A 12,277-nucleotide genomic window follows, 5' to 3' on the forward strand; every position below is an offset into this window, starting at 1 on the left:
ACCTTTCTGCGACGATGTCCCTTTCCATAGCTGACTCTCAAAATATATGTGTGTATGTGCGCGTCCGCGCGCGCAGAAACAGTTGAATTTAAGATAAATCCCAGCCTACCCACTGAAATCCTCTAAGCCCGACGTGGAGGCTCTGGAGTCCTGACGCAGCGCCCAGGAAGCGCCAGGTGATGCCCAGTTCAGCCAGACTTGGCCCCTGGGCTCGGAGGCAAGGTGTCGCTGGGGTGGGGAAGAACTGAGTCCCAGAACACTGTGTCTATGCCGCCTGGGCCCCGGGGGTCAAGCCTTGCGGGTACTGAGGGTTTGCGTTGGGCTTCGTGAGACCGAGAGAACAGGCGACCCAGAAAACCCTCCAGGGTCCACGCCACTCCGGACGGCTTTGGGCCGCCATACAGACCAACACCTGCTTGGTCCTCGGTTCTAGTAAGTGCCCGGGACCCGGGCTCTCTCCGGCGCGGTTGGACATCACCCCACGCCGCAAAAAAGCTCGTGGAGCCGCTCGGGGCTTGGCCGCCTAGGGTCTGGGCTTCCTGTGCTCGCTTTGCCCCAGCTAGGGGTGGGCGCGGGTTTCACGACTTGAACTGGCCTGTCTGAATTTGGGGGTGCTGGTGGGCCACCGTGGACTAGACTAGACTTTCCTGGTGTACTTTTCATTGCAAGGGGTTAGGGCAGACTGAGCGCGCCGATGTTCTGTCTGCCAGGGCGCGTTTTTAGGTTGGGTCGTCCGGTTGTGCCTGGGTCTGGGGACCTGCCCTTCCTTCCCACCGCATCCTGAACCCCCAAGGCGGATTTGGGGGCAACGCGAAAGGCCGGCCCCGGGACGCCGAGGATGGAGCCGGCGCAGCACGCTGGGGCCGCAGCCCACGCGGTGGCGCTGTCGGGAGACGACGCCCGCGCTCGGGGCTGGGACCCGGGCCGTGACCCCGGGCTTGGGGGAGAATGACCGGGCTGCCACGACGAGTCGAGCCCGCGAGTTTCTTCGCCGCCTCGGGACCGGGGTTCGGAGATGGGACCGACCGACCGACCAACTTCTCTTGGCTGGCTCGGTGTTTCCCGACAGAAAGAAAACGCGACTCTGGGCTCCAATCCCGGTCTCCCCGGGTGGGGACGCGGGGGCGTAGCGGTGACTCCTTTGGCGTTTCGTTTTCTTTCCCCCTTTGCCTCGTTACCCCGTGGTTGAAAATCGATTTCTATTTTTTTAAAGAAAAACTAGATCATGCCAGTAGTTGTCTCGCTTCGCGACTGCAGAAGGAGATCCAGCTATTATTAAGCGCTAGACTCTGAAAAAGAATGAAGGGATCCGGGAGCCCCAGGGGCGCTGTCCTTTGTCGCCTGAGCAGTGAGCGCTCGGTGCCCGCAGGCCTTCCGCCCTCCCCGGCTTCCCGGCCCGCGGCCGCAGCCAAAGCACACCGAACCAACTCTCCTTAGCTTCGAAACCTGTCTTCTAGTTTTCCTTGCTTAGGGCAGTCGGCGCTCCCACCCCCACCCTCCCGGCGCCCTCTCCCCTCCGTTCCATCTGCGACCCCGGAGCCGAAAGTTCCGCGTCTTCTCCCGAAGCAGTTCCAAGCTTCGCGAGTCCCCTCCCGCCCTCGGGACCTCTGCACTGTTTATTCCCCGGAACCCTCCCCTCCCACTGTCCGCCCCGACCCTCTGGCATCTTGGGTGTCCCGCCGCTCACCGTCTAACGCGCGCTGGTCGCCCACCAACTTTCCCCCATCAGCCGTCTAGGCCTCAGGGGCTTGTTCAGGTGAAGCTAGGAGCACACGTCCACTGCCCCTGCCTTGGGCGGCCCGACGTCCGCCTCACCGCTCCGCCCCTCCCAGGCCCCTGGAGCCGCTGCGGGAGCCAGGAGGGATTTATCTTTGCCTGGCGCGGGTTTGGGATTTGTCCGGCTCTGATGCCAACAAGCAAGGCGTGCGGATAACGAAGTAAGTGTCCCCCGCCCCTGCGCTCCGGCCAGTCCCCAGACGCCTTGGGGGCAGCCTAGAAAAGGGCAGGAGCCCACCCTGGTCGATCGATCCTTCTAGGCGCGTTCCCTGTGGAGCTTTCTGGCCCCAGGGGCCCTTATCCCCTCGGCGCATGCAGTTTCCAGTCCCAGCCCCGCGCAGTTAATGCAGTCTGCGAAAATGTTGGTCGCCCAACTCTCCTCGGACAGTCCGCGACGGAAACTGGCTTTAGAGCTGGTGTGGGCTTCAAGTGAAAGGAACGATTCCCTCCCGCCTCCTCTCGCCCCCAGCAGAGCAAGCCCCGGGCTGGAAGGGGGTGGGGGTGGGGGAGAGGCAGGCCCGCGTGGGTTCCTAGGAACCGTCGAAGGCAGTTGACGATGGCCATTTCCATAGAATTTCCCCTCTGTGCTTTCGGGAGTGGAAGGAGAACGCGGCACAATTTCCCCTTGTTCTCTAAGATGTGGCGCACCGCGGGGAAGGGCCTCTTTGCTAGGGTGACCGGACCTGAAATCCTGGGAGCCTGGTGATGGATGCTGGATCATGGTCGGGGCCACGGCGCCCGACCGGGAGCCAGAATCCCACGCCCGGCACCGGCACCCTGCGCTCGGGCAGTCGGGCCTAGTCATTCCCGCGCGGGGACTAGGGAAGGAAGGTTGGCCAGAGCGGAGAGCTAGCACAGCAGAACCCTCGGAAATCAAGAAATCACGAACTGTTGTAATTGAAAGTGCAGGCCATAAAAGAAAGGAGAAGAAAGGCCTGGCAAAAGATAGAGAGGGAGAGGGAGAACATGGAAATGAGAAAAAACATACATACTGAAGTCCAGCGTATAAAGACCCGTTGATTTTTAAAATAACAAATCTCAGTGTGATTATGAAAGACAGACGACCTTTGACTAGATGACATATGAAAAAAATTGGGAGTGGGGGAGGATGAGGGGGAAATGTCTGAATAGATTCCCTACGAAAACGTCAGTGAGAAGCAATCTGAGGGATAAAAATGTCCCTCGATGTGAACTTTATGCTTTGAGCACTGGAGCAAGCCATCCTGTAATGCGCAAAAATGCATTTGGGATCAAATTATTTTTTTTAAAGTAATCAAAACCAATTATTTTCTTAAGTGTGATTTTGTTTTGAAACTGGAAATAAACCACTTGAGGAATAGAAAACAAAACCAAACAAAACTTTTGAATCATCATTAATTTATTTACTGTTTTAAAAGTAGAATATCCTAGCAAAAGGTAAAAACGTTATTTAAAATTTCTTATTGTCAAAATTAAACATGCTGGAAATAATCGCTTACTTCAGTTGAAATAAAGTCAACACAAACGTTGTGCAGTAAAAAGCTCATGTAATTTGAGACAGAAAAGGCCTTTATTAGGGACAAACCTCAAGGAGGGGTACCCATTCTGGGCATATATCACAAAATTCCCTAAAATTCTTCCCTTTTAAATTGAAAGAAATTTGTAAAATCTAAACACCCATCTCCAAGCATTCAAAATACATTTCTGGTTATAACTCATAGTATTTGACATTTCCTTCTATGTTAAATGCAATTAAATTTTTTAAAGTTCTTTTGCCCAAAATGATCACTTTCTTCATTAAAAAAGGTCGAGTAAACGCCAACAAAGAGAAAATCAATGACTTTAAAAGAGTGTAGAATCTGAAAAAAAAAACTAGCCACAATGTACATTTAATTGTATTTAATTGTAAACTTTATTTAAATCGCCCTTCTCAGGGGTTTAATAATTTAGAATCAATAGTTCCTTTCAAAACATAATAAAATATTTACACTTATAAAATATTAACCGATTAACAATACAGCTGTGTTGTTCATAAGAGTGTAACTGAAGTCCCCATAATCATGCTGTTGACAGAAGCCTGTGCGAAGTGATTCTTCGCAAAATGTAAATGAAGATCTTCGGACAGTGGTGTTTATAAAATAGCTCATTAATGACTTAAGATTGAATCGCTCCAACCATTCGCATCATCAGATATAATAATAGTGACGAATCAGACAGGAAAGATCCTGGCTAAACGATTTGCATTTTTTTCCAGAAGTACTGAAGTCCTAATATCACCAATTCTTCTAAGTTCCTGGACATTGATCCGGAGGAGGATTCTGCAGTTCAACATCAAGGTAAGGAAAGAACAGCATTATTATCGTTGTTAAGGTATTAATAAGAAATGCGCCTTTCCCCATTTTGAAAACGGGCTTAAACTTTGACAGTGGTAGTAGCTGGTTTTTGCAACACCCCCTTCCCATTCTGACTTGATAGTACAGATTTTAAAAAAAGTTTGTCGATCGAACTTACAGTTTTGTCTTTTTGCAGCCCCAAACCTACCACCACGAGTTGGTTTGCTTGAGCACTTTGTTCCAAACTGCGTTTTCTCGAACCCTTTCTTTTAGGGAGGTGGGAGGGGGATGAGGTTTGGAGGGGGAAGGAAACCGGGAAAAGAAAACGCAGCCTAAAACTCCCGGTGGCCCCCCAAAGGTTTACTGTCCATCTCGCTGCTTTTCTTCGCCCGGCTCCGACCGCCTCCGGGGTCGCCTCGGGCTCCTTTGGAACTCGGTGGGCGGCGACTGGGTGCGGGGTCCTCCGGATTCTGGGCTCTGAGACTTAGGCCGGGGGCAGGTTTCACTTCTGGGACCCTTTCTTTTCCAGTCTCTCCCACCTTCCCGTTCCCTGTTTTTGAGGGGAGGCTAGGTGCACACTGAGCGCCGGTTGGATGCGGCGAGTGGACGGCGACCTGGCTCCGGTACCCGAGGTTGAAGCGGCTTCCCGCTGCGGGTACACCGGACCAAAATTTCCATTAACAGCCCCCCGAGCGCGTTTCCCGAAATCGAAAATAGTTTGGCCCTCTGGCGCCGCCGTAGAGTCAGCGCTTCTTAAGGCGGACCGGTGACTTAGGCGACGAGATGTGGCGGGGAGATCTTGGGGTCCCCGGGGTTAGGAAGGAGAACCGAGGTGTGCGGGAGGACAAGAGGTACCGCCACCTCAGGAGGTTTCTCTGGCCTCGAGACGGGAGGGGACGCGTCCACATTTTCCCGCCGCAGGTCGGGAGCGCGAGTGTAAGCAGGCGCCCCCAGTGTCTCGCGGGGGCCGCGGCTTCTGCCCACGTGCTTTCTTTAAGGAGGTTCCGCGTCCAAGAGTGATCTTAGGGACAAAAGCGCGGCCAGACACCGGCCTGCTCAGCCAGTGCCGGCGCCACCTTAAATGAACACCGCGGCCAGAGCCGGGCTACGGGCGACTGCGGCCGCGGGAGTCCGCAAAAGTTTGTGGCTCAGTTATGCTTTCGCGAGACCTGCTGGGGACGCTCCCACACGGCCTCCCCCGGGGTGCGGAGGCCAGGTCCTCGCCGCACAGCTCTAGGGCTGCGCTCACAGCCTAGGGCCCGAGAGGCTTGGGGTCCCAGGAGTCCCAGCCCAGCAGCCAGAAGACTGGCAGCCCCACCGCCCTCGCTGCCACCGCGTCACGGCCTGCAGGCGGCCCGGGCTGTGCTGCTTGAAATGTCGCCGGCGCTGCGAGCGGTCCAGGGACGTCATCCAGGGATGACCCCCAACCCGCGCACCCCTCTTCCCTGTGCCACCCGCAGCCCAGCGGGCAATGCCGGTGCGCCTGCCATTCGGGACACCCGGGCTATTGTTCTGGACCCACGGCCGTGCCAGCTCTGAGCGAGAGGCGGCCTTCCCCGCGCGTGCGGCGGCTCGGCGGGCCCGGACGGCTGGCTCCGCGCGGAGGGGGAGCTCGCAGGCACCGGGAAAAGTTGTTCGGAGGGGCGGAGGCGGTGGGTGGTGGGCGGAGGCGGTGGGTGGGGGAGGCGATAGCCCTCCTATCTCCAAAGTCGAAAGTACTCCGCGTAGTTAGTAGAACCCGGAGCTGAGGCAGCCGCGGTTGCCTCCTGCGCGTGGGTCTGTGCCTTCGCCGGGAGACCAGGCAACCAGCGCCAGTCTCGTCGCCGCCGCAGCCTCCGCGCCGGGACTAGTGCGCCTCTGGGCTGGGCGAGGCGGCCGCGCCCTGGACCCGCCACGAGGAGGAGGAGGAAGAGACCCCGGGCCGCAGCGCCCGCCTTCACCCGGGCGCACCCACCCACCAGCCGCGGCCACCGCCTCGCGCGGCACTCGGTTCCCTGCCATCGGTCCTCCGCCGTCTCGCGCGCGCGCGCGCGGTCCTCGCCACACGGCTCTCCCACCGCCGACTCTCTCTCTTCCTTCTTCTCCCTCCTCCCAGCTCTCCACCCGCCCCTCTTCAGTCCCTCTGCCTCCTCTGCAGCCCCGCTGCTGTTGGGTCGCCTGGCTCACAGCGATTGATTGATTGATGTTTAATTTCCTGCCAGGCGGGGCCCCCCTCCCCCCGCAACCTCCCCGGCCCTCCTCCCCGCCCCCCACTCTCCTTCAATGCGTTGGACCAGTCTGGCTCGGGTTTAGATCTCTCCCCCCCAACCCCCATCCCGAAATAACCCAGAGACTTCCCCTACCCCCACCCCAAATTATTATTTTGAAGGCGCTAGATCTGGGGACGGAAAGGGGGAGGGGGAGAAATCGGAAACCGAGGACAACCCAAAAGGACTCACTTTGCCTGATGACTCAACGCAACTAATAATCATCTCCCTCTCACTGTGTCTCCCTCTGCGGCTCGTCAGTGAGTCCGGCTCCGGCTGCTGGCGGCGGCGTCGGCCGAGAGGGGAGAGGCTGGAGGTGACAGCTGCGGCGGCCGCCGCTTTTGCTCCCGCGCGCGGTCCCAGGTCCCTGCGCTTTCTCGATTCTCAGTGGCACCGGCCCTAAGGCTTCTTCGGCCGTGCCTCCTCGCGAGCTAGCGGCCCCGCGAAGCTGCAGCCCCGACCCGCCTCCGCCGCCTCCCAGTTCTCAGCCTTTTCTCTCCAGAAAGGGTCTCCTTCCCGAAGGTGTGAAAAGGCTTTTTCAGCCTCCTTCTCTCTTCTCCCCTCCTCCGTCGCCTCCTCCCGCGCTCGCTCGGGTGCCCCTTTAGAGGAGCCCTCCTTTCCCTCTACTCCTCCTCCCTCTTCCCCCCACCCAACGCCCCCCCCCCCCAATCATCATCATAACAACCATCATCGCCGCACTAAGAAGACACCCTGACCCAGGACCTTAAACGTTTGGACCTGGGAAAGAGGAAAGGGAAAAGAGTAAAGAGCAAGGAAGACTAGGAGAACACTGCAAAGCATATCACCAGAAACTTTCCACCCTGGATTCTCTACTTTTGCTCCATGGACAGAGCCCCAGCCAGCCAAGTTACAGACAGACTGTGAGCAGTAAGTACTCAGGGCGAAGGCGTCCGCGCCAAGCTCGGGAGTCCGGGGAAGCCCCGGGTCCGGCTAGGTTCCCTCTCCGCGGCTCCCGCTCTCTCGGACAGCGCAGCGGAGGGAGTGCGGGCGCAGCCTTCGCCCTCAGCGCTCGAGCTCAGCCTCTGCATCTCTCGCATCCCTCCTCTCACCTCCCCTTTGCCACCCCCACCTTGTCTGCTCGAGCCGTGGCGACGCGGCTTCTCCCACAACCTGAGCGCCCGCGAGGATTCCCAGCGCACTTTGTTGCGCCGGGTTCCAGCTTCTCCGGGAAGTCAGTGACAATGTGAGTGTCTTTTCATCAGGTGTTTCCTCCTGCGTCTCCACCCTCTCAAAAATCCAGGGGTGCGGAGATCTGCGGGCTCTGTGAGGAGCGCGCTGCCAGCCAAGCGACCCAGAAAAAAACTTTGGGAAATTTAAAAATTGGGGTTGATGACGGCTGCTCCCTCCCGCACCTAATAATTCAACTGCTTTTTGCTTTTGTATTTTATCCTGAAGAGCTTTTGAAAACAAAACTCAGGATCGGATGAAGATAACGTTCCAAAATAATAACGATTGTAGCCCCCGCCCTTGAGGTGAATGTTATTCAGAAGATTACCCTGATCAATATCTCCAAGTGTTTTGGAATGCTTATTAATGTGGAATTAGGGTTGATTTTGTACAAAGTGTGTATGTGTGTCCCAAGGCGTGCTCGGGAAAGATAAACAGCAGGGATTCAAGGGTCTTTTCGCCAGGCCTTTGCCTACTGCCGGGCGATTCAGAGCGCCTTCACCGTGTGGTTAATTTGTTTTCTTATGGACTTGTGTGCACTCCCACCCCTCCTTGAGTGTGTGCGATGTCTTTTTATGAAGTTCATTTCTTCCGCAACCCTGACCCCTCCTCCCCCCGACAGCAAGGCCGTCGCACCCGAGAACGGGTCATGCCAACCCTGTCCCAATGAATGGATCACTTCTGGGCGGCCCTGGGCAAGGGGCCGGACTTGGTGACCGAGAGCTAACTTCTGGGGAGCAGCAGGGTCGCGGCACCCCAAGTTCTGAGTTTGCTGTGGGCCACCCAGTGTCAGGTTGGGTCCGGTTTCCCCGGCCAACCGAGGTTCGGGCCCCTCGGGCAGCGTGGGAGGAAGTTTGGGTGGCTTTGGTGCGGCGCGCTGCCCCACTGGCCTAAACGTCTATCACGTGTGTGAGCGGTTTTCCCTCTTTTTTTTTCTTTCCCTCCCCTTTCCCCCCCGCCCCCTCCCTAGGTCCCTGCGCGTTTTATTGCGACCTGCCGGTGGGAACTTTGTCTCCAAGTCGGAGCAGCATGGAGCGGCGGAGCGAGAGCCCGTGTCTGCGGGACAGCCCCGACCGGCGGAGCGGCAGTCCCGACGTCAAGGGTCCTCCCCCGGCGAAGGTGGCCCGGCTGGAGCAGAACGGCAGCCCCATGGGAGCCCGCGGGAGGCCCAACGGCGCCGTGGCCAAGGCCGTGGGAGGTAACAGCCCGGAGCGGGGAGGCGCGCGCAGCCCGCGGCCGGGGCGATCAAGGCCCGGGTGTCAGGGTTCAGGTTGATTAGGCGCTGTCGCGGTGTAGGGTTACAGGAAGTGAGTTCCAGGTTGCCAAATAATGCCCCCGTCGCCTCTATTCTGCAACTGGTAGCTTCATCTCGAGTTAAAACAAGAAAGTGGTTTACCCGGAGGGTGGCATTTTTTGGGCACTTTGCCACTATGTGCTGAGGTGTTGGCAGGTTTATGTCACAGCCAGCTAACTGTTTCTAGATTTTCCTAGAGAGCTTTTTAGTGATCTAACTCTTTTGCTTTGCCTCAAGAGTGTCTGTTGTAGGGATGGAGTTTAGGTGCGATCGCTTTTATGGATTAATCTTGAATGCTCAGGTTAGACCAGGAGCAAGGGTGTTGATATTACTTTATTAGTTAGGACAGTACTTAGACACAAATGATTAACACCTGGGAGTATTTCCAGCCACTTTATTTCAAGTGGGAAATAAAGAATCCCTGCGAATCTGTCAGGCCCTTAGAGACTTTAATGCTACCGTTTAAAAAAAATAAAGTTTAAAGTTATATGCGTTTGTAACTTTGTTACGGAATAATATAGGACAACAGGTAAAAATGGTATAGTGATCTTATTGGCTACATGCTGTTTTTCTTTCCAAGAATTTAATGTTACTTAAAATCTTTTGCAGTGTTTACTACTTAAACAACCACTTTCTTTTAAAGTGGTTAGGGAAAGTAATTTTATGAAGTAAAGATATGAAAGAAATTTAAACACTATTAAAATATTTTGAGGTTTACAGGACATTTCCCTAGTTGTTTTATACATGTAAATACACAGTTCTACATGACATGCAGTTTTTTTTGTGTTTGACATAAATTACTAATTAAAAATTTTTTTGCTTCTTAAAGTTTTTCCCCCTAATATTTTCAGTATTAGCCTATTTAATGTTACTTTTACATTAGCCTGCCTGAAATGAAACAAAATCCTAGGGAAAGTAAGTGATAAGTTCTCCTGCTCTAAATAGCCATTGTGTGTATTTCCAAGTAAAGACTTAATTTGAAATATCCAGTCCCTTTTAAAGAAATTTTATAAACAATGGACAATTTATGAAAGAACAGGCTTTTGGTTTTACTTATTTTATTATTACTATTTCTTCATTGTAGATATTCAGGATGCTTTGCCTTAGTTCCTTATATTAATCATCTCCCTTGCAAAGTACTCATTTGCTCAATTTTTAAAGCTTTTTTGGCTATAGATTGTGGGCTTACGTACCTTTCATTTTAGGGACTTGAAGCAAAAGAAAACTTCATAGTTTTGTGACTCACTTTTTAGAAATAGTGTTTATTAATGTGCTGTCTTAAGACTGAAAGAATAACTTCGGACTTTTGATACCATTTTTTAGTATATGCATACAGAAAGAAAAATATATAGTGAATATGGTGGGACCAAAGGTGAGATGACATGATAAGTGCTAGTGATGTTGGGTTGAAAAACTTTTAGAAATCCTTGGAGAGGATGTGTTCTCAAAGTGGCCTTATGCATAAGGAAAAAAAAAAAAACCCAGAAAGCCTGGACTGAAATTTTGGTTTCTTTTTAAACTCACTAGACTTTAGAAAGAAGTCTCTAAACATTTTAGAATGTAGTGATTAGTAATTGTACCTTCCTAAAGCAAGTTTTTCTTTCCTTCCTATATCTTACTGAACTGTGGAAGAAACTACTTGATTTTGTTGACCAGGGATACCTTCAGTGTAAAATATCGGTTACTTTTCATATTTTTGGAGGTGATTATTCACATTTGACCACTTACTACAAATTTGATACAGACAAATATGAAGCCTTGGTGAGAAGTAATAAATTTGTTTCAATTAGCTGGTTTAGTCACTTTTTCTGAGCTTTAACTTAATTCAGCAATATCAAAGGTCTCTGCTGCTTCCCAAATTGAAAATAAAAATGACATCATTTTGTCTCAATAAGTACCCTTTATGATATGTAATAGTAAAGTGGATAAAATAGTTTACATAGAGTGGATTTTTAAAGATTTTTTTACAATTTTACTCTGTAGAACATAATAGATTGGAAAATTTTTCATTTAGGAAGTTTTAAAATATAACAACTTAGAACATAACATTTCAATAGTGCAAAGTTTTCTTATTGAATGTTAATGATTATTTTGTGGGTTTAAGTTTATATATTGATAGGTTCCAAATGTACATTAAGATACATAATTTTACTTCATTATAACTTTTAATCATGTATATAGATTGGAGAAAAGCAAAGTGTTTTTAAAAATGCACATTCTAAATTTTAAAAATATTTAAGATAATATTTCTGTTTAGTGGTTCTTTTATAATTGAAATGATTGGGGGAACAAGAGTATATATAAAGTAGATTATATTTCTATTATCCTACCTCTTCTTGTTTAAATTTTCTTTATGAAGCAATATAATAACCCTAGACAACTACAAAAATATTTATAGCTCTGCATCATTTATTACCATTTTCAGATATACTGCAGTCTTGTCAATGTTGTAAAGATGGCTGTAATAATAAATAATAATAATAATAAAACAGAGCTCAAAATTTGGGAAAATGTGTTAGTTAATGTTTAGTGATTCTCTTTCTTAAATAGTCTCCCCCTAAAAATAGGGGAAACCATTAAGTTAATTGGCTTCTCAATAAAATGGCAGTTTATCTTACTGCTTCTGATAAATAGGTAAATAACTGTTTCTGAATGCGTTGGTTGCCATAATAAATTCTGTTACTGTCACTACTTTTCTAGAGGGAGAGAGAGTTTGCTGTATTTTTTGATGAGAACTAAATTTTTTTTTTTCAAAGGAGAGATTATTTTAGTGTCTGGATTTGACTGGATGAGGTGGTAGAAACACTATCACAGGATTCTGTTTTAATAAGGGACTTAGAAGTGTGTTGTTTACAGTATGGTTAGCTTTAGAAGATTATTAGAAAGTAGATCAATTTTGCTTTGTATTTCTAACACTTTCTAGGCTATATTTGCTCTTATCTAAGTAGTATGTTTTAAAGTGTGTATATAAAATATAAGTGCTCAGATATATATGACAGTCAGTTTTTATAGAAGGTCCTTAGGAAAAAAAAAAAGGCTAATATCTCTTTAAAAAACATATGAAGGCTGGGAGAGAGTTTAGAGCAAGCAAGAGCACCACGGTGTTGACAGCTTTATATCCCTGCTGGGTAACATTCACTTACTAGAATTGGCGTCCCCTCTCAGCTAGTAATTCACTCCATAAGGATTTTGAAAAAGAGTGATTAATGGTGGGGAAATTTATATTCGTGAAATTGTTGATTAAAACTTACAGATCTATTTGAAGATTTAGAAAAATAAAAGATTATTAAGGATAATGAATATAAGAATCAGATGATCCTTTTACCACCATTAGCATAAGTACCTAAAATGTTCAGCTGTATGCAATGCTTCAGCCACGCAACATAAAATGAAAGTGATGCCAATCAAGTTTCCCGAGGAAGCAAGGCATTCTGCTTTCCTCCTGGACTGCTGAAAGGCGC

General features: G+C 50.3%; 1 protein-coding gene across 2 annotated transcripts in view; it reads left to right on the top strand.

Moving 5' to 3' along the window:
- Positions 3,211–12,277, top strand: part of SATB2 (SATB homeobox 2) — a 202,986-nt gene continuing 193,919 nt past the window's right edge. Inside the window, exons 1-2 of one of the 2 annotated variants that reach the window (XM_018061228.1) lie at positions 3,211–4,091; positions 8,493–8,720. In XM_018061228.1, the coding sequence (XP_017916717.1) occupies positions 8,552–8,720 (169 nt within the window). In that variant the 5' untranslated portion in view covers positions 3,211–4,091; positions 8,493–8,551. Of the gene's footprint in view, positions 4,092–6,365; positions 7,223–8,492; positions 8,721–12,277 lie in introns of those variants that run through there. The other variant, XM_018061225.1, reaches the window with a different exon arrangement.

The sequence above is a fragment of the Capra hircus genome, chromosome 2 (assembly GCF_001704415.2).
Source record: "Capra hircus breed San Clemente chromosome 2, ASM170441v1, whole genome shotgun sequence".
NCBI classification, from domain to species: Eukaryota; Metazoa; Chordata; class Mammalia; order Artiodactyla; family Bovidae; genus Capra; species Capra hircus.